Source organism: Takifugu flavidus, chromosome 13 (assembly GCF_003711565.1).
Source record: "Takifugu flavidus isolate HTHZ2018 chromosome 13, ASM371156v2, whole genome shotgun sequence".
NCBI classification, from domain to species: Eukaryota; Metazoa; Chordata; class Actinopteri; order Tetraodontiformes; family Tetraodontidae; genus Takifugu; species Takifugu flavidus.
The window spans coordinates 11,208,142-11,231,496 of record NC_079532.1 but is presented as its reverse complement, the minus strand read 5'-3'; the positions used below and the strand labels follow the sequence as shown (position 1 = coordinate 11,231,496).

Genomic DNA, 23,355 nt, shown 5'->3' with positions numbered 1-23,355 from the left:
ACACACACACACACACACACACACACACACACACACACACACACACACACACACTGTTCTTCTTCTACATCTATGAGTGAAACCAGTACTTTACTGACCTGTGGGCGTGGCTTCTGTGACACTGGTCCGAGGGCGGAACTGTTGCTCCTACCTACACTTTAAAGCATCTTGGAGCGTCCCTCTCTGCACAGATCCGCCTCTTCTCTTTCCTTCTCCACCCTTCTGCAGGCCCGTGCAGCTGCAGCCGGTATGTCAAGCTCGGACAGGGTCGTGTTGGCTCTGGGAGGTGCGGGCACCGTGGGCTCAGGGATTGTCAAAGCACTGCTGGACAAAGGTAAACTCCTCAGGTGACCCCCAGGAGATCAAGAACTTCTTTTGTTCACTTCACTCAATAGCAAGTTGCCAGTGTCATCCATGTTTTTTAAAGATTATGTAAGTTGCTTTGTCATAAAGATAACAAATCAGTTAATTTAAGTTAAGTTTTGGTCTGTCATACACAGAGGTGCACATAGTTGTTTATTTACTTATTAAATTTATGAACTAATTGACAGCTCAGTCAGATTTACACACTCAGTCATCAAGAATTCTGCATTGTATTGATATGGTGAGAGAAATTATATTTTAAGGTAGTTTTTCTTTCCAAGATCCATACAGGTAATTAAATCCAATTCTCTGTGTTACTGGATTTTATGTGTGTAATTAGAAATCACTCTATTTAAGATATTTTTCTGTATTTAATTTTTTTTTTTCTGTAAGGAGGCATCAAGTGTGTATCTTCTAGTAAAGACAGAAAAGCCCAAATAGTTGGATTTGGTTGGATTTTCCTGCCCGTTTTGGCTAATTTGACAAAATTTGATTCTGCCATTATCGTGATTTTTAAACAGTTTCACGTTCCTTAAGTTGGACTCTAGTTGTTTAATGTTAATTAATGCTTCCAACTGGATAATGAGAATGAAATATTCCTTTTTTTATTGTTTCATATGTCCATTAATAACCGAGCGCTGCTCTGACATATTTATTCTGCTGGTGACATTGATAACAGCTCATTTCCACATCGTTTCCTCATCTTTAAATCGTATCTGACCTCTGTGCGTCCGTAGGCTTTAAAGTGGCCGTGATCTCCAGAGACAGGAGCCGTCTGGAGCGGCTCCGATCGTTTGTGTCTCCCACCACCAGGGACAACCTCACCACTATAGTGGGGAACGTGGGTGAGTTGTGCTGCCTCGGAGACTGGACGCTGGCTGGGCGACGGCTGCCATAGCAACGCTGCGTGATCTGTTTTATAGCAACGATGACATCCGGAGGTGGAACCGGTCGAGGTCATTTATGGGTGTGAGGAGCAACTTTAGTCAGTAAAAGTTACTGATGTAACCTTGAAGTGACAGCTAAGACATTAGAATAGAACAGAGTAGACCGGAGGAAATTAAATGAATTCAATTAATGTCTGAAGGAATGATTGATTCATTGGCATTGCTTTGAGGATAAAGGGCCAAGTGGGGTAATAAAATTGGGCAACCTAATTTACGGGGTAGTGAGAAAGTAATCAAACCCATCAAATAACCACATCCTGAGGGTGCAGTTGATGGCCGACGTGTTGTTACGCAACACCAAACTCATCGCCAACGAGGCTGCTGGTTGTGTTTATGAATATGCTATAAATCAGAGCAACTTTGAAAGCCAGATTCAACTCAGTCGCCAAAAAGCTTAAATGAAATAATCAGACTGCACCTCATTTGTCACATTTCCGAATGTTATTGTTGAACTCCCACCTATTCGGGTCAGACCAATTTGTAAAGCTTTGTTAAACCGTTTAGGGAAGGGAAACAATCAAATCGTGGCGCCGGTGATGTCATTCCATGAAAATTCAGGTCATCATTTATTGAAAAATGGATGAACTGACACTCGGGACCATAATAAAAGCCCCCCAGGGCACTTAATAAACTATTATTCATCCAACTATGTTAGGAATCGTCTGTGAAAAAGCTAAAGCTAGTTAGCCTCCCGACCCATCGGTTAGTCTGAACCTTCTGAATGCTGTTTTGGGCAGTCCCCCCCCCCCCCCCATCTCCGCTGGAAGGCTTCTGTCTTTGTTGCAGGGTCAGAGGAGGGAGCAGAAGAGGCGAAGCAGGCCCTGCTGAAGGCCGTGGGGAAGGTGACAGACGTCGTCTCCTCTCTGGGCTTCAGCTGGTGGCGGGGGGGACCCCCGCACACCCAGTCCCTGAAAGACCTCCACTGGGTGGGCGCCAGACCGTTGAGGCTGCAGCCTTTTTTTTTTGGGGATGTCTCATTGTTAGTATTTCACCTCTCCAGGTCATCGAGACGCTCCTCTTCAGCACCTTCGTGTCCTGGAAGGTTTTCTTCCCCCTAGTGAGGGACGACTGCAACTGCACCTACACCTTCATAACAGGTGACACGGACAGGAGAGGTTTACTGGGGACTGGGCACGTGTGAACACCTCCCACCCTCCCTCATTTTTGTGCCACAGGTGGGGCAGGTGAGAAGCTGCTGATGCCCGGGACGGGTTTCCTGACCGTGGGAGCCGCCAGCGCCTTGGCCTTCTGCCAGGCGCTGCGGGAGGAATACCCCGAGGTGCCCTGCAAACTCAACGAGGTAATGAGAGCCCCGAGGAACGGAGGCCACGTTGGGCCGAGCACGTGATGTCACACATTTGGAGCCGTTGTTGTTGTTGTTTTCCTGCATCTGAACCTGCATCTTTCCACCGACCGGCCTCTGCAGGTGAAGATCAACACTGGCGTCGACGCGCCCGAACGCACGACGCCCGGTTACCTGAACAACCTGGACCTGGGGGAGGCCGTCGCCACCCTGGTGGAAGCACGGAACAGCTCGCACTCCGTCTTCACCGTCAGCAGCCCTGCAGATCTCAAGACTGCACTTCTGGAGAGGAACCTTTAGAATCTGAGAGCTTCTCCTCTAACCTTGTTATCAAACCTGTCAGAGATGCATCTTCTTGGTCCGTATTTCGTTTCTTAATTCACTAGGACGCTTTCCGTGCACACCTGGCTGCACTGTAGCTTGACTTCACTGTACTTCCTGTTGCCTTTTTTCGAGCTGCTTGTATTCTCTGCATGAGCCGTAACACAGATTCACACACACTAAACTAGCATCGTACCGTTCCGTCTCGTCTACGGAACGAGAAAAATACCGAACTTTGGCCGTAGACGTTGTAATCGCACGTGACGCTTGAGATTTTACGGAAACCTGTGCAACTATGGGATAGATTTCCACCCACGTCTGTGGCGAGTATCGACAGTTTGGCAACCATTTCATTATTTGCTCAGATTTGATGGAAGACGACGTTTGTGTATCGATGGAAAACACATGAATGGTCACAATTACAAAGCGTAGCAGCAAACGACGGCTGTTTGTGGTTTTATTTTCATCTCACACCCGCCCGATGACGCATGAAATATCGCTGTAGCGCACGTTGACGGCAGCGTCCCTGGGAAACGCGCTCTCAACCCGGCCAAATCCGAGATGAACTGCCTCTGTGCAAACAAACAAAATGAATTCAGACTATTCAGAGTAAGTAGGTTGATCTTCCGTGGGTGGGTTGACACATTTATCCCCCGTTAGCGTGACGCTTTGTTCTCAAGCACTGACAGTGAGCGCTTATAGGCCCCTTTAATGTGCAACCGGTTATTTGGGGCCCCGTTGTCCAACCGAACAAACGTTGGGAGGCCTCAGCTGGTCGTATGTACACCGCCCCATTAGGGAGCTCAGCATTATACAATATACACGGGAACCAGTCAGGCCAACGAAGATGCTTTTAAAGAGAATTAACGAGGTCCCAGCATTAAAACTGACACATCTGACTTGATAACAAACCACTGTCGTGACAGCGAGGAGACATAATTAAACCCCCGACGGGCCCCATCTTCTCCATCTTTCTTCCCCCCGCTTTTTGAACCCTGAAAAGGGCAAAAATGGTCCAACACATCAACACGTGTGACCACATTGACTCTGCTGGTGACCCATCTCCACATAACAGGAAGGAGAAACTGGCGGACTGGTCATCAGTTAAAATGGGACAGAACGAGCGGCTTCAATGAATCAAAGGAGAAAAAACACTGATTCAAGGCAGGAGAGAAAACTACAGTGGAAAAAAAGAGTTTCTCTAAGCACACAGTGAGGAAATCATCTGAAAACACACCAGGCGGGATATCTGCACACTAAAAGGTAGCGGGTGGGTTCTGGAGGGCCCCTGACCACTAACGGTCCCAGATTACTTCACAAGTGATCCAATAGACACGGAGACATTCGTTAATGGCAACAACACAGTTGATAAAGAGTCGGTGTCGCTCTGCTTCTCATTAATTCGACTGGCTGAGATGTGAAGGATTGAAGCCACATGGGGGAAAAAGCAAGAGGTGTTCTTGGCAGCCGTGGTGGGATGAGAGAAATGCGTCTGTCGATGTTTCCAGCTTCTGAAGACAGTTAAAAACAACCTCAAACCACATGAGTCACAATCCCACACAGGAACGTTTAGTCGGCATAATTCAAGCCACGCCATCTCCACCAGGGTGTGTTCCAGCACAACCGCCGCGGGACGCTCACAGGGAAACATGTAAACACACACACACACACACACACACACACACACACACACTCTGACTCTGTGGGTTAGGGTTAGGCCAGCTTGTGTTTTCAACACCGCGTTAGATCAGTTTGAGGATGGATCAGCGGGGGGAGGAAATGTTAAAAAGTTGGGCCAACACGATTAGAATCAAAAATGAAATGCTTGTTTGACAAGTTCACCAACACATCAGAGCTGTATTTAGTCCTGTTTCAGTTCTGGGGTTCCAACACTTCCTAATGCAGATGGAAACACGGCATTTCCCCATTTTTATCTAATGAATTCTGCCTTATTTATAATTTAATTAACTCAGTTCCCCAACAGAACGGAACCCTGAACATCTGCTATTTAAGAACACACACTTACTTCAGCTTCAGAGCCCTGAAATAGTCCTGTTGCACCACACACACGTTAAAGTGTCATGAATGAGTTGGTTGTGTAAACCTGGATGCGATGGCCCTGATGACCCCGATGACCCAGGCTGGACCCGGGAACACAGCAGCCACCGGTTCGTTTGGCAGGACGATGAGGTAAGTGGACTGGAAGTGCGGAGGAGGAGCACAAAGGGAGAGAACGCAAATGAAAGCAAGGGGATGGTGACACGCTGGGAGGTGTTGTGGCTTCTGGGGGTCCTGTGACTGATTGAAAGTGGCATGTTGTCTTTTCTGCTGCTGCTATTCATCCATGTGCCCGTCGCGGACTCCGGCATCATCTCCCCAGACGAGCGACGGCGAGTGACAGCCAGAGGAAAGAAAAAGAAATAGGCCAGAAAAACATCTCAGCTCACGTTAGGTTGTGGAACAGTGAAACTCGAATCTACCAAAGGTATTAAACCCAGGGGTCGAGAGTTCAGGAGCAGGCAGAGTCAGACCAAAGGACGCAGCCTGAAAGATCTCAACATTTCTTTTCTCTTTATTGACGTATTTCTCAAAGAATCACTTCCAATCCACCGGAAAACTCTGAAATGCACTATCTTCTAAAATCGTGCAAAACAAAGCGGTTTACAAACAAAATATATACATGTAGTGGTCTAATCCACTTTGCAAAAATATCACAGCATCTTATCATTTTTATTGCAATTACATAAAACAATCGTACAAGATAAATCTGTTTTTGAGGTCTAATAACACAGGAAGTGGCGAGGAACCCCTACATGGCTAACAGTAAAAGTTCCGTTAAGAAAATAGATCAAAATAAAACAAAATGTCACCTTAAAAAAAGAAAAAAGAAGCCCATTTGCAGTCTGGCTGATGCATCTTCAAAGCTCACGTTATACGAGAAGGTGCGTGTCACTCGTCTCCTGAAGAAGTCACTTTAGATTTTAGGTGTTCCAGATCTGTGGGCTTCCAGACGTTCAAGGCGTTACAACAATAGAACCTTCTTCTTCCGACTCATTTTTCAGGACAGTGGCAGAAAATTTATGGGCCAAACACACAATCGGAAGTCTAAAAACAATCCACTCTTTTAAAAAAAAAAAAAAAAAAAAAAGAAAAAAAAGAAAGAAAAACAAGCTTTGTAAATAAAACAAAAAAACATTGTTTTCCTGTCTTGGTGCGATTTAAAACTATTTGAATGATGAGAAAATTTTAATATAAAACATAGTTTAAGAGTCACATCACATCTGCCTAACAATTCCTCACTACTGCACATTGGATATTTTATGAACACTAGAAAATGTGACTGATTTCTTTGATATTTAGCTTCCAAATATCCCGACTGACGCTCCAAACCTACGACGATGGCTTTGGAAGCTTATATTTTTTAGCCAGATTAGCCTTGCTGGCTTTGGCTCGCAGAGTGTCCTACGAGCCAGACCCGCAGGCTTCCAGACACACGCAGTGGCCCACCTAACAAAGTGCAACAGTGACATCATCACTACCAAACCACATTTCCGTTTCGCCTGAATCGAACCTCAGCAAACGCGTCTTTACGTGTCTACAGCGACAACATGTCCAAACAGCTGAAAAGTGCCATCTGTCCCGCACCCCTCACACAGTGTAACCTCACTATTAAACACCTAAAGTGCATATGTTTGGAACTCACTTCAAGCTTTCCGGACACACAGCAATAAGGACAAAGCCTGGAAACGCCGCTGAAAGAATTTGACTCTTTTTCTGTCAAATAAAAGCTGACAACATTTGCAAAGACTTCAGCTACAGGTTAAGGACTGAATTTGTCACCAATATAACAGGTTGTTTCACTTCCCAAAGACATGAGCAACACAAAGCTCCCTTTATAATCCGGTAACGTTCTGAGATCCTGGCAAAGCCCAAGTGGGATCTGGTTAGAAAAGACTCAGAGCCACTGGGTCAGTCGTTTACTGCTCCGCTCCAAATGGAGAAACAGGGAAAAAAAAAGAAAAAGAAAAAGTGCAGCGTGTCTGTGCGCTTGCAAAAAAAATACATGCTTTTGCACAGAATGCCGGGGGAGGGGGGCAGCTGCTGGTCCGTAAAGTACCACAGGACCAAATGTGGATTTCACCTTCACGGCTGACGGGTCTTCTGAGTGGACCAGCCTACAACACAAGAGAGGGGGTTTAAACACGTGCACACTCAACTCAAAACACCAGTAAAGTAGCAATCAGCGGTTTCTGGCTACAGCCGAGCGTTGCTGCTACAGAGGCCGTGTTACACACACCGGCCCTGACAGTTCTCCCCACGTCACCTGAAGGAAGCAGCAGTAGATACAGGGAAATCGAGCAACTTTAACCTCCCGTGTTCCTCCCTGGATGGAACGCAGCACCGGTCGGTGTGGTTCCGCTGGGAAATCAATCGTGAATCCTGCTGCAAGTCAACTCAGTTTTCGTTCCTAGATCAGGACGTCCCAGACGAGCCACACGATAAGGATCTTATCACATTTAGAAGTAACGAGGCTGTCAGGAGGGAAGGATTAAACTAAGAATGGGCCCTAAATTCCTGTAGCACGAGAGCAGCACAACTATACGACGAACGCCAGCAACAGTCCGGCACTAATGAGGCGACGTACCAGCGCTGCAGGGAGAACTTCTTCACTAGTTCTTGACAGAAGCGGGCCTTCTTTCAGAAGAGCCGTCTCTGAAACGCCATTTTTGGCGAGGAATAAATTAGGACGCCCCAACATTTAAGCCCACTGAACGTAGCTAAACTGGCACAGAGCTGCATCACGTCAGCAGCACATCATCACAACATCAGCTGTCTAAACATCAGGGCACGAATCCACAAATCCCAGCATTAAAAGGAGCCGTTGGCGACCTCGGTAGGATAAAAGTTACTCATCGAGCATCTTAGGCCTTAAGAGAGCTCCGAAGATAAAAACGGACAAGAGGGTGAATGAGAGAGGAAGAAGATATATTCTCCTATACTGACCGGCGATACTAGATTATTTACACTCTATCCAAAACCATATCATTACATAAATACACACATAAGCATCTGTATAAATGTGGAGCCTTTATCCAATATGTAACAATCAGCGCTCGTGATTACAAGCAGAGCGAACAACGCATTGATTTGGGTCCAAATTTTGAGACTCATGGCTCATAATTTTTAGGTTAGGAGCTCTTTGAGAGCTCTGAGACTCTGAACACGGCCCAGATGTTTGCCAGAGACAGAGTAGACAAAGACTAATGTGAGCTTAAAATGGAATAATTTGGCCACCAGGACAGAGGGCAAGGTTTGAGCAAAGGAAATGCAGCTTTCTAGGAAGGAGCCTCAAACAAGTCTACAAGAACAGCACATTTTCACCCGTATCGGACCATCCAGTAGGATCCCATTTGAGACGCCGCGGCAGCTGTCGAAAGGAATTTTGGGATCTGCCGGTTCAGGATGTCACTTTTCCTAACCTGCCGCGTCGTGTGAACCACTTATCCGTCAGGAGAATCATCGTCGCTGCCACAATCATCTCCTACACTGTCAAACTGGCCCTAAATTCGGTTTAAATGAATCCCAATTTCAACAACATTTGATGAGTGAAACCTGGGAAACGGCTTTTACAGGTTCAGTCAAAGAGGTTTTCTTCAGATGAAACCAGAGTTGAAACGTACCATTTTTAAGTGAGCTTGTGCGCGGGAAGAGCAGATATGGCGTGTAGTGATTCAACGTAGGCCAAGGCGCTCCGCAAGGAGGTCAGGCAGTATCCTTCCTCTCCGATTAAATAGCTGGAAATGAAGGGACGCGTTAGTTGACCTGGTGTGGAAGAAAACTGGCTAAACAATCTCAATGATTTTGTTTTCCTAGTCACCAAAAGGAAATATAAAACTGTCCAAACATTCTGTGAATAATCATAAATGCTGTATCATCCAACGTAAAAGCATTAAAAGATGAACAATAGTCCCAGAAATGCAACATGACCAATAAAATCCTGCTATTTGCCCACTGATTTAAATAGTGCTGTGGGTGAGAGAAGCTTAAAGACTGTTAGCTGTCGTTTCTGGACAAAGTGAAATCCCACAGGTCCTAGCAGAGTAATAAAAACAGCTGTGCCTGAATATTCCATGTAAAATCCAAGTTGTTCCTTTTATTTACCAAAGGAATGCGACGTGCTCACCTGTTCCGATTGGAATGACATCAGCACAATAATTGCTTTAGTCAAGGCTTCCTTCATCCCTATAAAAAGCTTTAGCGCAGCTACATTTGTGATGCTTTCGTGTGTTTATATGTTCAACAGGTTTCCAGAGCAAATTCCCCCCATCCGGGATGAATTAGGGATTATTTTACCTTCTTAAAGCCACTTGGCTTGTGAGGCTGCATTTCTTTAAAGATGAAGGTTTCAAATGAACACAAAAGACTGAATAACACTGATGATCTCTTCATTGTGGCGCCCGAGTTATATTACACGACAATTCAATATGACGTTGAAACGTAGGAACAGCAGCATGTCAACCCTTCATACATCTCTATGCAAAATCCTTCATTCCAGAGATTCCCTGACAGAGAACCCATAGTTAACCATAGCAGTGAATGTTCCTCTGAGGATTTTCTGGCCTTTACCTGCGAGGATACCAAGGACGGCTCTCTTTGCTGTGATCTTTACCATGTTCTCCAAGCTGCTCCCAAAGCCCCGGGCCTCTTTGATCACATTTACAATATTTGCCCTTCTCTGGGCTTATGAGGGGTGTGTTCATGCTCCAGCTCCATTTGGAGGAGGCTGGTCTTTCTTCGACCATCTGGATCTAGTAACGTTATTTGTAATAGCTAACCGGAGTGCCAGGAGAAAAATGTTAACAAATGTAAACACATCATCGTTATAAGAGAGAGAGAAGGCAACAAACGTTACATTGGGACATAAAAGCACAGTAGAGCCTAATTATTAATGATGGTAAACATGTAATCAAGTAAAACTGTCTTATTAAGTCATGTTAGGGCTGTTTTATAGCTTTGTTTCAGTTTTATCCGTAAAACTGAAACACAAAGATCTCTGATCCTTCTATCAACAGTGTTGTCATTAGTGTTGTGAAATGAATTTTTCATTTTAAAGTGAAGTTCCAGAACTACTTTACTATGTAAAATACTTCAAACCACACCGAGTTGATCAGTCCGAGACGGACAACCGACACCAGAAGATGCAGTCTTCAGCTGGTATGAGCTCAGCTCTCATTTTTATAAGGCAGATAAAAGTTCTGGAGTCCATTTTAAGGCATTTTAGCAGGCGTAGAATTCTGAAACGTGAATGTAATGGGGGTGGGGAAAATAAGGTACTCAAGTATTTGTGTTGCTTGAAGAAACCAAGCATTATTTTTCCTCACCCTTCATGGATGAACTCTTCCAAGGCGGCACATTCAGACACCAACTGAGGACACCGGCACTGCAGAGCCACGAAGGACAGGATGGGCAACAGGTCATCGGCACCGCTGCGGGACGAGAGCAGAAAGCTTTGTAAGAGAGGAAAATACAAGTAAACATCTGTCGGTAAACAGAGTGACATTTACGAAGTTTGACCACCCGTTCTTCCCAGGAGACTGAGAGGAATCCAAATCAATTGGAGCTCCTAATGGATGCGTGTTTGGGGAGATCTTTTGGGAGGACGAATTCCTGCCTGGAGATGATGGCAGGCTGATAGCATTCTCCTTGTGTGCAGACAGTGACCGTTTGTTTATGGGAGCTCACACGCAGGGCTAACTGCTTTCCTGCCCGCTTGCGTGAGAAGGTGGTTGCTGGCCTCCAACTGACCCAGCTGTATGCAACTGGATATTCAACCCTGGCAGGTTCTGGAGGGGGCAGAGAGGCTCGTGTTTCGGCTGGGAGCTGAACCTCCCACACAAACATGTGTAAACCCAAATTATAATCCGACCTCCCTACTGTAAACACACATCCATCATCCTATATAGCCTCTGCATTCCAAGACTTCAATGTACTCTTTCCACATGCAATTCCATTTAGATCGGACAGATGAAGCCAGAGTTTGCAAACTATTTTGTTTTTGCCAACAATACGGACCAGGAAAGTGCATCAACTGACATGTAAGTTTATGCATGCAAAGGTAAATCTATAGGAGACAGAGTGGTGACCAATAAGACCACAATAAGAGCGAGCAAAAACAGACTTGTGAACAAAAGCAGCTGATAAATGAGCTCAGTGGGTCGAGGACAATGAACAGAAAAAGGAAATTCTGTTGGATAAACTGTTACCACAATACAGCATGTTTGTGGGTAAGAAATTAAAGATTACAGACCAATAATTGGACATAAACAACAGAAAAGCTGAACAGGCAACCATTTTTATCCATACTGAATTTTAAAAACCTCAGTACTACGTGAGTGAGTCAGCGATTGTGATCTGCCTTCAAGTGATTTTTACAATCAAACACTCCGATATAATGTGCACAAATACATCAAAACCTTTTAAAGCATTGGTCATTTAACATAATCTAACTGTACCCAACAGTCCAATGATGCTAAACATTTCCACTGCAGTGCCTAAGGAGTGAGGTTGAACCAGATCATCATCTCCTGATGATGACGGACGATTCAGAGCCAGGACAACACATACGATAATAAGCAGCGGCCCCATCAAATATGGCAGAGCTCATAAGGTGCTAAATCATTTCCCCATTTTCCTTGTATTGCTCATATTGTTCATGACTGAGGCAAACAGTTCAAAAGTTACAAGCAAGTTCAATGTTATATTTCCCACCATGGGCAAACTAAGTCTTTAACACTGAGCAATCCTCAGAAACCTCACTCTTTTGTACTCTTCCTCAAGCCCCTTGCTAGGACCTCATCACTCCCAAACCCAGACAGGACGACCCACTTTCTGGCCTAGTCGGGAAGAGACACTCAACAGGGGGGCGACGGAGCCAGGGGAGTCCCTGCTGTGTGAGGGTTAGTGGAGGACTGATGAATCCTGACAGGATAGCTGCTGAGGCAGAGAGTCTACAAAGTTACATTTGGATAATATGACTGGACAGTGAGACCGAATCGTCCCTTCTAGAGGGGGTTTATGCAGAAAAAAAAACATTTCTGAAATTTTTGAGCGGTGCCCGGACCCGCGAGTTGACAATTTATGTAGTTAATTCACTCACATGGCAGCAGTTTTCGGCGTGGATTCCACCTCATTCAGAGAGCTGTAGTCTTCAGCGCAGGCGCAGATCAGCCGTAACGTCCTGACTGAGACAAAAGGACAGAGAGAAATTAGCCTGCGCCTCACTCAGGACACAAGTCTATCGAAGCTTTGCTGGGCCAATGACCTTTGACCCAAAGCAGCTCGGAACAACTGCCATCTTGATTCTCCATCTAACGAAATTGGTAACAGCGATAAACAGCCCAAAAGCACTTTAGTGGCGCTTGGCTGTGCCAAAAGTCATCTTGACCCCAAACCGCGGTTCACTGAGGGAGCACGAGACTCGGGGAAAGTGGAATTGATTTGGATGATTAGTGAGGGGTAACGATGATTGTTGGAGGCTAGCAGCAATTCTGGGAATCCACTTGTGCAACTGCCTCTTCCTCTTGTGCTGGAGCCACGTTGTTGTGCTACAACAGTGACCGATTTAACTTCAGAAAATCTTTCTTCAACACGAGAAGCAACCGTTTAACCACCAAAATGGCTTTTACACATCTGCACAAACAAGGATTTACGCCTAATTTCATTTTTGGGAGTTGAATTTTCCCATTAAAAGCATTCATATTACAGACCACATAGTAAATATACATACATAGAATATAGAATATGAACCAGGATACTAGAATAGATTATGCAAGTGGACCAACAGTTTGGCGTTTCCCCAGTTTTAGTTGCCGTTCTGCCAGTTCAAAGAAACAAAAAGCATCGTAGCAAACAAACCTAGTTAAAAACAGGTTATTGGGACTCAAGTTAAAATTACACTTGGGGACTCACCAATGCATTCCAACTTTCTCTGAGGACAACGATCTGTGGTGAGGAGCCGAAGCTCCTGTACAGCTGATTCGTAGGGGTAGGAACCTTGGAGCGCCCCGGGTTCTTGGGGGAACAATTTCAAAGGGACGCCAACATCTCCAGGTGATGCGTCCTGGTACAACTTGGCACTGATCTCGTAGGCCTGCTCTCTGTCCATGTAGACCTTCCTGGGGAAATAAACGCATTTGGTTTAACCCGTTAAAACTTTGTTTGGACCGTTAGCACATGAGCTCAGCTAGGAGTTCTATGCAACGCTGCTTTTAAAAACAAACAAAACATGGTTTCATGCATTTAACATTAAATTTCATACTTTCCATAGAGATATTTAAAGAAATGGTGCAGCACTGCCTCATACTGGCCACAGGTGAAAGATCTTCAGAAACTATACATAACAATTGAAGCCAATCCTTCATTTATAGTTGAAAACAACATTTTCATATTAAAGTTTATAATGTCATTTCTGATAGATTGGCACCATAATATCACACCACATCCTGCATTTTAAGATTCCTCAGCAGCATTTAACGTGTGTATAGAATTTATACGGTTCCTTTCCTTCTATTTTTCCTCAAAAAAACCCAAAATAAAGCACATAATAAATTAGTTGCCAGTTTATCTGGAGGACCCTCACGGATTCTAATTTTAAGAAATGTCAAGAGGCCCACTGTGATTTTTGTCATGAATTCAGCTAATAAAGTGCCAGCTGAAGTTAAGCTCATTCCATAACCCAATTTCTGGGCTTTCAAATAGAAAAGGTTTTGTCTTCAGTACCGGAAAAGCGCCACCAGAGCAGTCCACAGAGGGGCGAAGAAGGCTTCTTCTATGCTGGCCAGACACAGGTCTTTGGACCTCGCTGTGTTCAGACTCTCAAATGAGAGCAAACACAGCGACAGAAGTTGGTCTGAAAATCCAAAAACACTTCAGGTCAGTATATTAAGTATTATATTAAGCTTCTACAAACTCATAGATGGTGGCACTTGAATGCAAGTGGCTCAAATATTTGATTATTACGGTCTCAGTCATCGACCCTCCCTATATTCCATCCTGAAATCCATTATAGAATAACCTCAAGGCTCACCAATAGCAATATGGATGTCTTTGACGATGGCCTTCAGGTGTTCCTTCAATGCCCTCATCTCCAGCTCCTGGAGGTTTTCCTCCTCCTGCTCCTGATCACCAAACAGCTCCACCTCTGAACCGGTGTTCTCTGCACTGCCTTGGGGTGGCACCCAGTCCAACTGGGTCAGGAACTGCTCCAGATCTTCAAACGAATTCTCCCGAGCCACTTCTTGATGAAGCTCCTCTCCTTGCTCATAATCGTCATTGGTGTGAAGCTCATGAGAGAGCGAGGGAGAGGAGCCGGTGCTGAAGCTCTGGCCCCCAAAACTACCATCTACAGATCTGACTGGCTTCCTCTGGCTTTCTGTAAGGTCCACAACATTTCCAATGAAGCAAATTTATACAATTCATGAGAGCAAACGTTCATGTTTGATAATCAAATAGCGGATTCTAATGCCGTGGCTTCTTGTGGTGGTGCTAATACAGCTCCTAGATCTGTTCATGGCTGCCAATATCAAGGTGTGAAGAACACTACGTTAAAAATGAATACCATTTTATTCCTCTAGACATAAATGTAACAGCAGCCCACCTCGATGAAAACTGGGAGTGCTGCGAGATGACTGCAACGACGGGGCCGGGCTCCTTGGGAGGCCTTTGCTGACAATGGGGTACAACCTGTTGTAAATTCGGTACTGGTGTCTCCTCAGAAGCTTCACCACAGGGTGGTCAGACTGGCTGGGGGCATAGTGAATATTGGATGATTTATCCACCCAATTCCAGCCTCGTGGCAACAAGAAAAAGTTTGTGCTGAAATCACTTACCTGAGCAGGTAGGACACGAGGCCGGACACTAATGAGGTGTCCTCGGGATTCTTTCTTATGTTGACTTTCCACTGTTTGGGCCAATCCTAAAGAGCAAAGCACACAGAAAATTCAATAAGAGTAAAGGATTCAATAGCCAATGAAATGCAAAACGTATTCTCGGGGTCTGTAAAAAAACATGTTCTTCAGCAGCTCGTCAAACTTACGTGATCTTGTTCGTATTCCAGAACGTTGGTGTAGAGAATCCGCTGCTCCTGCTCCTCTGCGGTCACGCTGCCGGATGCAGCGAATCTCCTGGTGACAAACAAATAAAGAAATCTGCACATCGAGAAAAATCCCTCCGCAATAAAGACGCGACTTCTTGGCAGCTGTAATAGTACCTGTTGGCCTCCTCCTGTAGCCGTAGTCTTCTCTCCTCCATCTTTCGCTGCAGCTGTTTTTTAATGCGTCAAGGAACCATCCAAATACAGTAGTTCTCATGGGAATCGACAATTTGTCTTCACAAAATTGTTTTACAACTCGAACAATGATTTAAAAATAACAAAGGAAATGCTGTGAGAGGAGGATGGAGAAAGAGGTGGAAGATATCTTTGCTAATAAAGAAACTAATAGTATGGAAAGTCACATCAAGCAGTGGTTCTATATGACTTTCCATTTTTTACACTGTTATAAAAAAATGGTGAAAATGTTACAATGAAATGAAACCTAATCGCCAGTGTGATCAGACTATCAGAGGGATACAGCATCTTGTCTGGCTTTGGCAATGATGAGGTTCTCCATCATCTGCCTCTGGAGGGACAGTGTCTGGGGGAAAAATAGAAAAGAGCAAGATAATAATTAAAAAAAAATACTTAGAATAATGCAAATGAATGTGAAACATTGTGTTCTGTGGCATTAAATAGCTAATGAATGGAAATGAATACAGCTTCTGGGGAATTTTAATAACCATTTTTCTTGCAGTTGCAGCAACGTGATGAGTTTAGAAGCAGTTTAGTCACTGACCAAACGGACAATATCAAGCTTTAATCCACTAATGAGCTTTAATTGATTGCTCCACGTCATCGCTCGCTTCTATGTTGTATTTAAATTAAACGCATTCAAAAGTTATTTGAAAGTTTAACGACCTCCACACTAGCCCGTCAAAACCCTTTAAAAGACGATATTAAACGTCTCCGGTTGATTCTTTTATCAATTAAGCTCATAAAACTTTACCTTTAGGAACGTCTTTAGTTTCCTCCAGTGGGCACGGAGCTCCACTTGATGACGAAACATTTTCCTTATCTAAATAACGAGTTAACATGAAGTAAAACATCTCCGACAGCGCCAGAATTGAACAGGAGGAAATCGGAATCCGACGTAAAGTCGCGATCACCCGTTAATCATCCGCTTACCATGTTTGTCTCGGAGCGGAGGTTTGACTAACGAGCGGAGCAGAACCTTTGTGCGTCCAGGTGACCACTTTGCTCGGCTTAAATAAACCAACCACGACCGAGAGGCCCTGGAGCCCACTCCCACCTGGGCCGCAACCACAGACAACCTGCAGCAAGTCCCCCCCACCCCCTCAGAAAAATCACCTTGGGTGCAGACAAAATCGAATTGAAATCGAATTAAACCCGTACCGTTGACAGAAAATGACCAATCAAACAAAACAACACTGACAGTCGTTGCAACTAATCTGTCAAACGGAGGTTACATCGAGTGGCTCCAACAGTTGCGCAATCTTTAACGAGGAAATTATTTGCACAACAAAATGTTTTTCTGTAAATTAACATAGCGGTAATTCTAAAACAATTGGGGGTGGGGGGATGTAATAAAAGGATCCATATGTGACATCAGATACTGTATATATTTATAGTGGTGTCTAGAGAACTAATATTAAACCAATGAGTGTCCTTGAATAGATTGTAAGATATTAAGCAATATATCGGATGTTATTTTATTTTATTATAACATTTTTTTTATCTTATCCACTTTTGTCTTTTACTGTCAGGAAACATGACTTTGAATATGATGGAGTTGCTCTTTATAATGCCATCTATACTTTTATCCAGCAACAGTCGAAATCATAGAACAATCAATGAAACTAGTTTATTTTTTGTGATGTGTGAAATAATTTCAACACATATCTTTTACGGTGAATAAATAAATAATGAATAAATACACACACACACACACACACACACACACACACACACACACATTACCAAAGATGTCTTCTGGTAGGCCTGACCAGGTGTGAGTCTCGCCAATCGGGCCTCATAATTGGCTCTCAACTTCTGGTTGATGCGTGACGCTTCCTCGATGGGCGTCAGTTCTCTGGAACCAGCAAACCAACGTTAGATTTTTTTTTTAAAGAAATCAAAAAAAGCACTCTGTAGATTATGATATGTTGGCCTATGGTGAGGACGATACTTCAATACTGGCGTGTGGTGATTACTGGAATAGTTTTGAAGGATAAAAGAAGTAGAATGTGAAGAGAGGAGGGGAACATTTTCAACCTATTGGAGGGTAAAAACATTTTAATTCTATTTGGAACCCACTCAGGAAGCGCTGAGAAGAGAACTACCTACTCCAGTCCTGTTTGTCTTTCTTGATTTAAAAAAAAGGGTCCCTTACTTTTTACTGCTGTCCTGTGACTCTACTGTCTGTAATCTCTGAAAGATTTCAGGAGGCATGAAAGGAGGAGGCACTCTGCCACCATCTGATAGGACTCTGCGATCGCTACTTATTGTTGGGCTGCTGTCTTTGTCAGAGTCAATAGGAGTATCAGACGGAGCGACTGGGCCGGCTGAAGGGAAAACAGAGACAATGGTGTAATGACTGGCTTACAGGATAAAATCACTTGAACACACATTGGTCAGTTTTGGTCTGTGACCCCAGGGGCAGACTCCAACTTTACAAAAGCAGTTTCAAGGAGAAGGGGCTTATTCACCCGAGGCCGCAGCAGTTGCTGCTGGGAGGACATCCAAGTACAAGGCTTCTGACTGGCCAGATGAAGAGGCAGAGCCCTGTGACACGGAGGTGGTCCTGTCAGGAGACTCGGCACTCTTCCCTATGAATGATTTAGCCCGTTCCAGGCACTGCTCAGCCAGCAGCAGCATCCGCTCCTCCTCCAACGCTACGCTCTCCCTCTCCTCTGTGGGCGGCACAAAAAGTGAGAGTTACGAAGAAAACAAATCCAGGATGTTACTGCTGTGGCTTCAAAGCTCTCTACACCTTATCAGGACGGGGGGGCGAGTGTCTCACCCCCTCCCCTCTTTCCAAAGATGGCCAAGGTTAAGGCAGAGCAGCAAACTGAGGACCTTTGTTCCCAACAAGTTAGAGAGGAGACATCAAGGAGCCAGATCTCCTGTTTATTCTAGGCTAGCCTGAACATTCTGAGTTCCCTGTCTGGGTTCAACGCAGCCTCCATCAACAAAGTTTATGAGCCCCAGCTCACGTAGTTCACACTGTTCTAAAATATCCATCAATTATTTTATTGAGTCAGAAACGATGGGTTTGGAAGGCATATCATGCAACGAACACACAAAGCAAAATATTACAATGTAACATTTCAAAGTATCTTCAACATTGGTAACGTTCGCCACTGCTAAAGTCTTACTTTGTGACGCAGCTTCCTCAAGAAGTGCGTAAGAAATGTAGTTGATCGTTCGCAGGTATTCACAGTAAGCTTCCTGTAAAAATAGGTGTAAAAATATCAGCAGCAAAAACAAGTTCATGTCACGGTGTTATATTAGAACACATCGCTGATCATACAACTAAAGACAATTCTAAATCCGTAGACCTTTTTGTAAAACTTCTTGGAGCCTCCAACTAAATAAAAGTTTCTTTATTTTCACCCGAGTATGCTTGCCCGTTTAAATTAAAATGAATAAATTAGATTTTGCACAGGACATTAATACCTAAGGTCTCATTAATATGTGTAGCTTGTCAATATATTAAAATATGTGACAAACATGTTAATCTCTTCCACCACAAACGAGGTCGGACACTAATTATTGTCACTACTTGGACAGGTCCTCATCCATAATTGTTGCAATGTCACATTTAAACAGGTTTGACATAGTTAGCTTAAAGAATGTGTGTTAAAAAACAATCAATCACTATGTTGGAGCACTTTAGGTTTGTCCGACCAGCTGTCAAAAAGGGAGTCTGCATGTGCACTTCACACACACACCCACACACACACACACACACACCCACACAAATAATCCTGCATCGTTTAAAGAAGGAACTTAAAATGAATGACAGTATAAATGCAGAGAGAGCTAGTAGCGTAGAGTCACTAGAAGTTTACTGTATGTTTACTATTTGTGGGTTTATTTACCATAGACATGCTGAAGTGACAGCTTCGGGAGCTATCAGCCCCCACCCTCCCTCTGTTTACACCATTGACAGGCTGTTTACTCAGCGATAAGACGTCCGTGTTGTGACTGCGGCCGCACCGCGACGCTTCCTACCTTATGTTTGTTTCCTCCATCCAGCTGAATGGCTACTTTGGCCATTTTCATGGCATTTTGGATGGGCTTCGCCCCGCTGTCGGCTGCTGCCATGGTTATGCAGGATGCTCTTCTTCTGCTTCTCTTCCTGGTCGAGCTGCAGATTGTAAATAGAACAAGAGCGGCTATGCTGCCCCCTGCTGGCCGAGGTGGGAAATGGCCCGAGTGCAGATGCCTCTCCGGCCACTGCTGTCCCGCTTGATGCCTCATTCTTTCACCCTCTCCTATTGCCCCACGAGTTTCCCATGTCAGACAGGGTTCAAGTTGGGGGATTCCGTCAGAGATGCAGCTCGATGAGATGCTGAGGGGAGCTGGATTTGATGGATGCAACAGGATTAGCTAAGAAACAGCAAGAATCTAAACCGAACACAAGAAGTTCCATTGAGGATTACGTCACCGAATCCTATGGTACCATGGTGTGGAGTGTATTTTATAATTCTTTAATTTTTCTTGTTTCTTTCCCGTGTCCTCTCCAGCAGTGTGTGTTTTTGTGACAGTTGTGACAGTTCTGCTTTGTCAGGATGAGTCGACAATTTGAGCTCATCCCCTATCGCGATGAGTATTAAGAATTTATTTTATAAATGAAAGGCGGACCTGACTGCAACGATCACAAGACAAACAAATAAACAACTACCAAACAAGCCCCCAAAAGAAAAAAGAGACCAGGACTACACCACCAACAAACACCAACAACTTAGGAAAAGTATGAAAGAAAAAAGAGAAGAAGAAAAAAGTCATACATCCATTCGTTCATATATAAGCCCACATAGATATGCACCCAAACATGTACACTGATATTTGCCATGATACAGATAATAAATGCAGACGACGGCGAGACTGAAACCAAAACCCCCTCAAAATCTGCCTTGTAGCCACCGGGGAAGCTTCATAAGTGTGATACTGCAGCCAGGTTTGCTAGTGTGTAGGTTTGCTGTATGTTAATGTTGCTGAGAATGTACAGTATGTCTGTGTGCAATTTGCATATTTCACACCATAAAGTATCAAGTGGACATGATGAGACCTTTAACATACACCATAAAGTTATTAATAGCAGTTGTTTAACATAATAATAATAACCAATTAGCAATCAATGCTATTTGAGTATTTACAACCATTATCAATCAATTATAGCATCAATTCTTCATACAACTTAACTGTGAAACCTAAACTTAATTGAATCTGCTCAATTAATGCAGAATTCATTGTCCGTTCACAAATATTAACAAATGATTTAATGTACTGTTATTTATTTGGGCTTATATTTAGGCTCTCCTCTCCTAGATTTCAAAGACAGGCGTTTGGAGAAGAGGCTGACTGGCTCCTCTGTCTGGCCGTAGTGCTATAATTCATCCTAATTATCGTAGTCATTGAACGTATTCAGTGAAATTAAGAAATGCACTTTATTTAAGAGCTTTTCCATCAGTATCATGTTGTTGGTGGACAAACAACAATTTTCTGAGCCAAGAGAGAAGCTGTGAGCTAGATAATGATGCACCAGCACAGAAAGCATTAAATCAGCAATGGTAAACGTTGGTTTACTAGGTTACCACATTTACTTATCAAATATTTATTTAAAAGTGCAGGTTCAGTGGTGACTCGTCGGAGGGCTGTGGAACTGACTGTAGAGGTTCAGAGCCCACTCGTTTCTCTGGTCGTAGCAGAACTCTCCCCTCTTCATTTTGATGCTACAGAAGATACAGAAAGAGAAGATGGAATTAGCCTCCGTGGTGGTTGGGGGGTCAATATATTTAACAAAGACATTTGGAGCCTGTGGGGAAAAAAATATCAAATAGATTTTTGTTAACGTGGTCAGAAGGGGAAAAAATGACAGAAAAGGAACAGAGCAACTTACACGAAGGCCTTTTTCCTGCAGCCCTGATGGGTTTTATAGATGTCGCGCACATTTTGGGCAGGCAGTCTACCTTCGCTAAACCCAAGGCAGCACTTTGTAGGCGAGGCAATTGGATCCATAGCTTTAGCTTTAGGACAGCCAATTGAAAAAGACGATTTTAAATATCAGCGTTATAATATGAGACAGAGATGAACCAGAGGCCACTCACGCATGGCGCTGACGCAGCAGATGGTGACCAGCAGCAGAGCCACAACCAAGCAGACAGTCTTCATAACTCAGCAGACACCGACGACGATGAGGAGGATGATGATGATGATGATGATGATGATTATCTTCTCTCTGTTCCAGTTGAATCATCGACGTCCTTATAAGCACAGTCAACGCGGATGTGAGAGTTCCATGATCGATCAGATAACAGAATTTCCCCTCGACGCGCGGCAAATGTTAGAAATATAAGCTGATGTACTCAGAGGGACAAGATGCCACAGATAAAAACAAGGTCCTCAGCACTGATCTTATCTACATGCAAATGTGGTGAATTGTTCTTCCTCCCACAATGAGCAGAATCAGAGAAAACAACACAAATGTGGGAGTTTTGATATATTCTTTGGTTATTTGTGTTATACCGTTATATTTTACGAATATAAAAGATATTGAACTAACATCCAAAGGGCAGATTTATGTCTTTTATTGCTCATTCACAAGCATGTACAGAAGTCTAAGGACCAAAAATCACCAAAAGGTTAATAAATTATTTATTAAATCACAATCTAAACTGACCAAATTTGTGAAAGATTACAAGAAGGAGTCAAAACAAATATTCCAAATACTTTTGGAACGTGGAATTCATTGTTTTAGCTATTTGGAAATTAAAAATGTTTGTGTTGACATGCACAAATACACAAACAAACACTCAACTTAAAATAAAAGCAGAAACCAACAACCAAAACACTGGTAGGATTCTGTTCTAGTCGCGTTCCTCTTCTGAAGCAATAAAAAGAACTTCTTGCTCATAAGACCCTCAAACTGCCATGAGAAACTATGAGTGACTTATTTAGACCCGTTTGCTTCGTAGGATTACACTTCCTTTAACTAGAATCAGCTCGATGCTCAACAAACCGCATCAATTCTCTTGTTCCACATTTCACCAAACGTGTTTTCAGTGGTGTATTTTAATCCGCGTGAAGCTGTCAAACATCGTGTAATTCTTAAAATGCTTTCTTTAATCACCTAATCATTCGGTTTAACCTCACTGTAATTACCAGTGTGTATATTCAGTATAGTCATTACTACTGGAACTGGTTGACCTGTTCTTTGTATTTTTAAATTGAACGACCTCCATTACAGGAAGACAAGTCAGAGCTCTGTCCAATTGTCTTGGAATCATAGTCTAGGTGTCCTATGTCAGTGGACACTACAGGCACAGCTGAGAACCTAAGTACAACCACCTTCACCTTGGATGCAGGGCAGGTGGGAATGGAAACAATAACTTTGCAAAATGACCTGAACCTCAAAGCACATGGGAGTAGCCTAAACTTTTGGAACCTAGTGGACATGGAAAAGTACAAATCTATCTGCACAGCAGCTATGAAGGTTGCTTGTCTTTTGGGATCCACATATCTCTGTGAATCAGCCTTTTCCAATATGAACTTTATAAAAAATACACCGATCGGGCCTAACTGATTCACATCTGAGAGTGGCAGTGACAAAATACACACCAGAATACAGCAAACTAGTTCAACATGGAATGCCAGGTTTCTCACTACAGTGTTTTAGTAAAACTCCATGTCACCTGGTCAATTGATCATTGCTCATTGATTAAATCAGATTCAAAGTTGGAGTTGACAATCTCAGGTATTGGGAAAAACAATTTGAGTTCTGTTTTTTGTTGAATGAAATTGTGACATGCTCATTTGCAAAAAATAAATGTCACTTTGACAATGAAACATGAATACATTCCTTTACAAGTACTTGTCCTAAAGTTATGATTATTGTTTTTTTGCGTGAATATTGTATGCTTTTGATTTCTTGATTTGTTTATTCATATGTTTTGAGCTGGCAGCCCTCAAGCCATTTGGGAATCTTAAGGTAGTGATGATAGTGATTTACTATATTTGATGTATGATGTATATTCATGTCTTAAAACAACCGATCTGTTGTTACTGTCACAAATTACACATAT

General features: G+C 43.5%; 2 protein-coding genes and 1 long non-coding RNA gene across 6 annotated transcripts; 2 read left to right on the top strand and 1 right to left on the bottom strand.

The window, feature by feature from the left end:
- The first annotated feature begins 174 nt into the window (after nt 1-174).
- Nucleotides 175-3,373, top strand: si:dkey-238o13.4 (uncharacterized protein LOC560780 homolog). Its single transcript, XM_057052447.1, has 6 exons — nt 175-334; nt 1,101-1,208; nt 2,097-2,236; nt 2,311-2,407; nt 2,486-2,610; nt 2,737-3,373. Exons 1-6 carry the CDS (start codon nt 250-252, stop codon nt 2,911-2,913), a joined length of 732 nt encoding a protein of 243 aa, XP_056908427.1. The 5' UTR covers nt 175-249; the 3' UTR covers nt 2,914-3,373.
- Nucleotides 3,374-5,488: 2,115 nt separating this feature from the next.
- Nucleotides 5,489-19,414, bottom strand: vps9d1 (VPS9 domain containing 1). Of its 4 annotated transcripts, XR_008953342.1 has the most exons (18): nt 19,283-19,413; nt 18,424-18,496; nt 17,755-17,958; nt 17,439-17,610; nt 17,027-17,138; nt 15,564-15,626; nt 15,203-15,255; nt 15,029-15,116; nt 14,823-14,908; nt 14,591-14,736; nt 14,021-14,365; nt 13,714-13,843; nt 12,904-13,109; nt 12,092-12,176; nt 10,317-10,421; nt 8,616-8,729; nt 7,259-7,402; nt 6,987-7,109 (listed from the first exon to the last, which is right to left on the bottom strand). XR_008953342.1 is itself a non-coding variant. In XM_057052319.1 (17 exons), the coding sequence occupies exons 1-16, from the start codon at nt 19,373-19,375 to the stop codon at nt 8,621-8,623; spliced, it is 2,070 nt and encodes a 689-aa protein (XP_056908299.1). In that variant the 5' UTR covers nt 19,376-19,413; the 3' UTR covers nt 6,953-7,109; nt 8,616-8,620. The 4 variants fall into 4 exon arrangements, 3 of the variants coding, with proteins under 3 accessions (XP_056908298.1, XP_056908300.1, XP_056908299.1); XM_057052319.1 differs by lacking the exon at nt 7,259-7,402 and having other exon boundaries at nt 6,953-7,109; XM_057052318.1 differs by lacking the exons at nt 7,259-7,402; nt 8,616-8,729 and having other exon boundaries at nt 5,489-7,109.
- A 63-nt stretch (nt 19,415-19,477) lies between these two features.
- On the top strand, nt 19,478-21,837 carry LOC130536482 (uncharacterized). The gene is made up of 2 exons (XR_008953356.1): nt 19,478-19,737; nt 21,522-21,837. It is a non-coding gene; the product is annotated as an uncharacterized LOC130536482 (long non-coding RNA).
- The last annotated feature ends 1,518 nt before the right edge of the window (nt 21,838-23,355 follow it).

What these genes read in the sequence shown, in the direction of transcription:
- si:dkey-238o13.4 (XM_057052447.1), top strand. Translation starts at nt 250, where the DNA reads ATGTCAAGCTCGGACAGGGTCGTGTTGGCTCTGGGAGGTGCGGGCACC. An exon ending in CAAAGCACTGCTGGACAAAG is followed by an intron (nt 335 to 1,100) that starts GTAAACTCCTCA and finishes GTGCGTCCGTAG; the next exon opens with GCTTTAAAGTGGCCGTGATC. An exon ending in CACCTACACCTTCATAACAG is followed by an intron (nt 2,408 to 2,485) that starts GTGACACGGACA and finishes TTTGTGCCACAG; the next exon opens with GTGGGGCAGGTGAGAAGCTG.
- vps9d1 (XM_057052318.1), bottom strand. Translation starts at nt 19,375, where the DNA reads ATGGCAGCAGCCGACAGCGGGGCGAAGCCCATCCAAAATGCCATGAAA. An exon ending in TCACAGGACAGCAGTAAAAA is followed by an intron (nt 17,139 to 17,438) that starts GTAAGGGACCCT and finishes TGCTGGTTCCAG; the next exon opens with AGAACTGACGCCCATCGAGG. An exon ending in CACTCCCAGTTTTCATCGAG is followed by an intron (nt 14,366 to 14,590) that starts GTGGGCTGCTGT and finishes TGGACCTTACAG; the next exon opens with AAAGCCAGAGGAAGCCAGTC.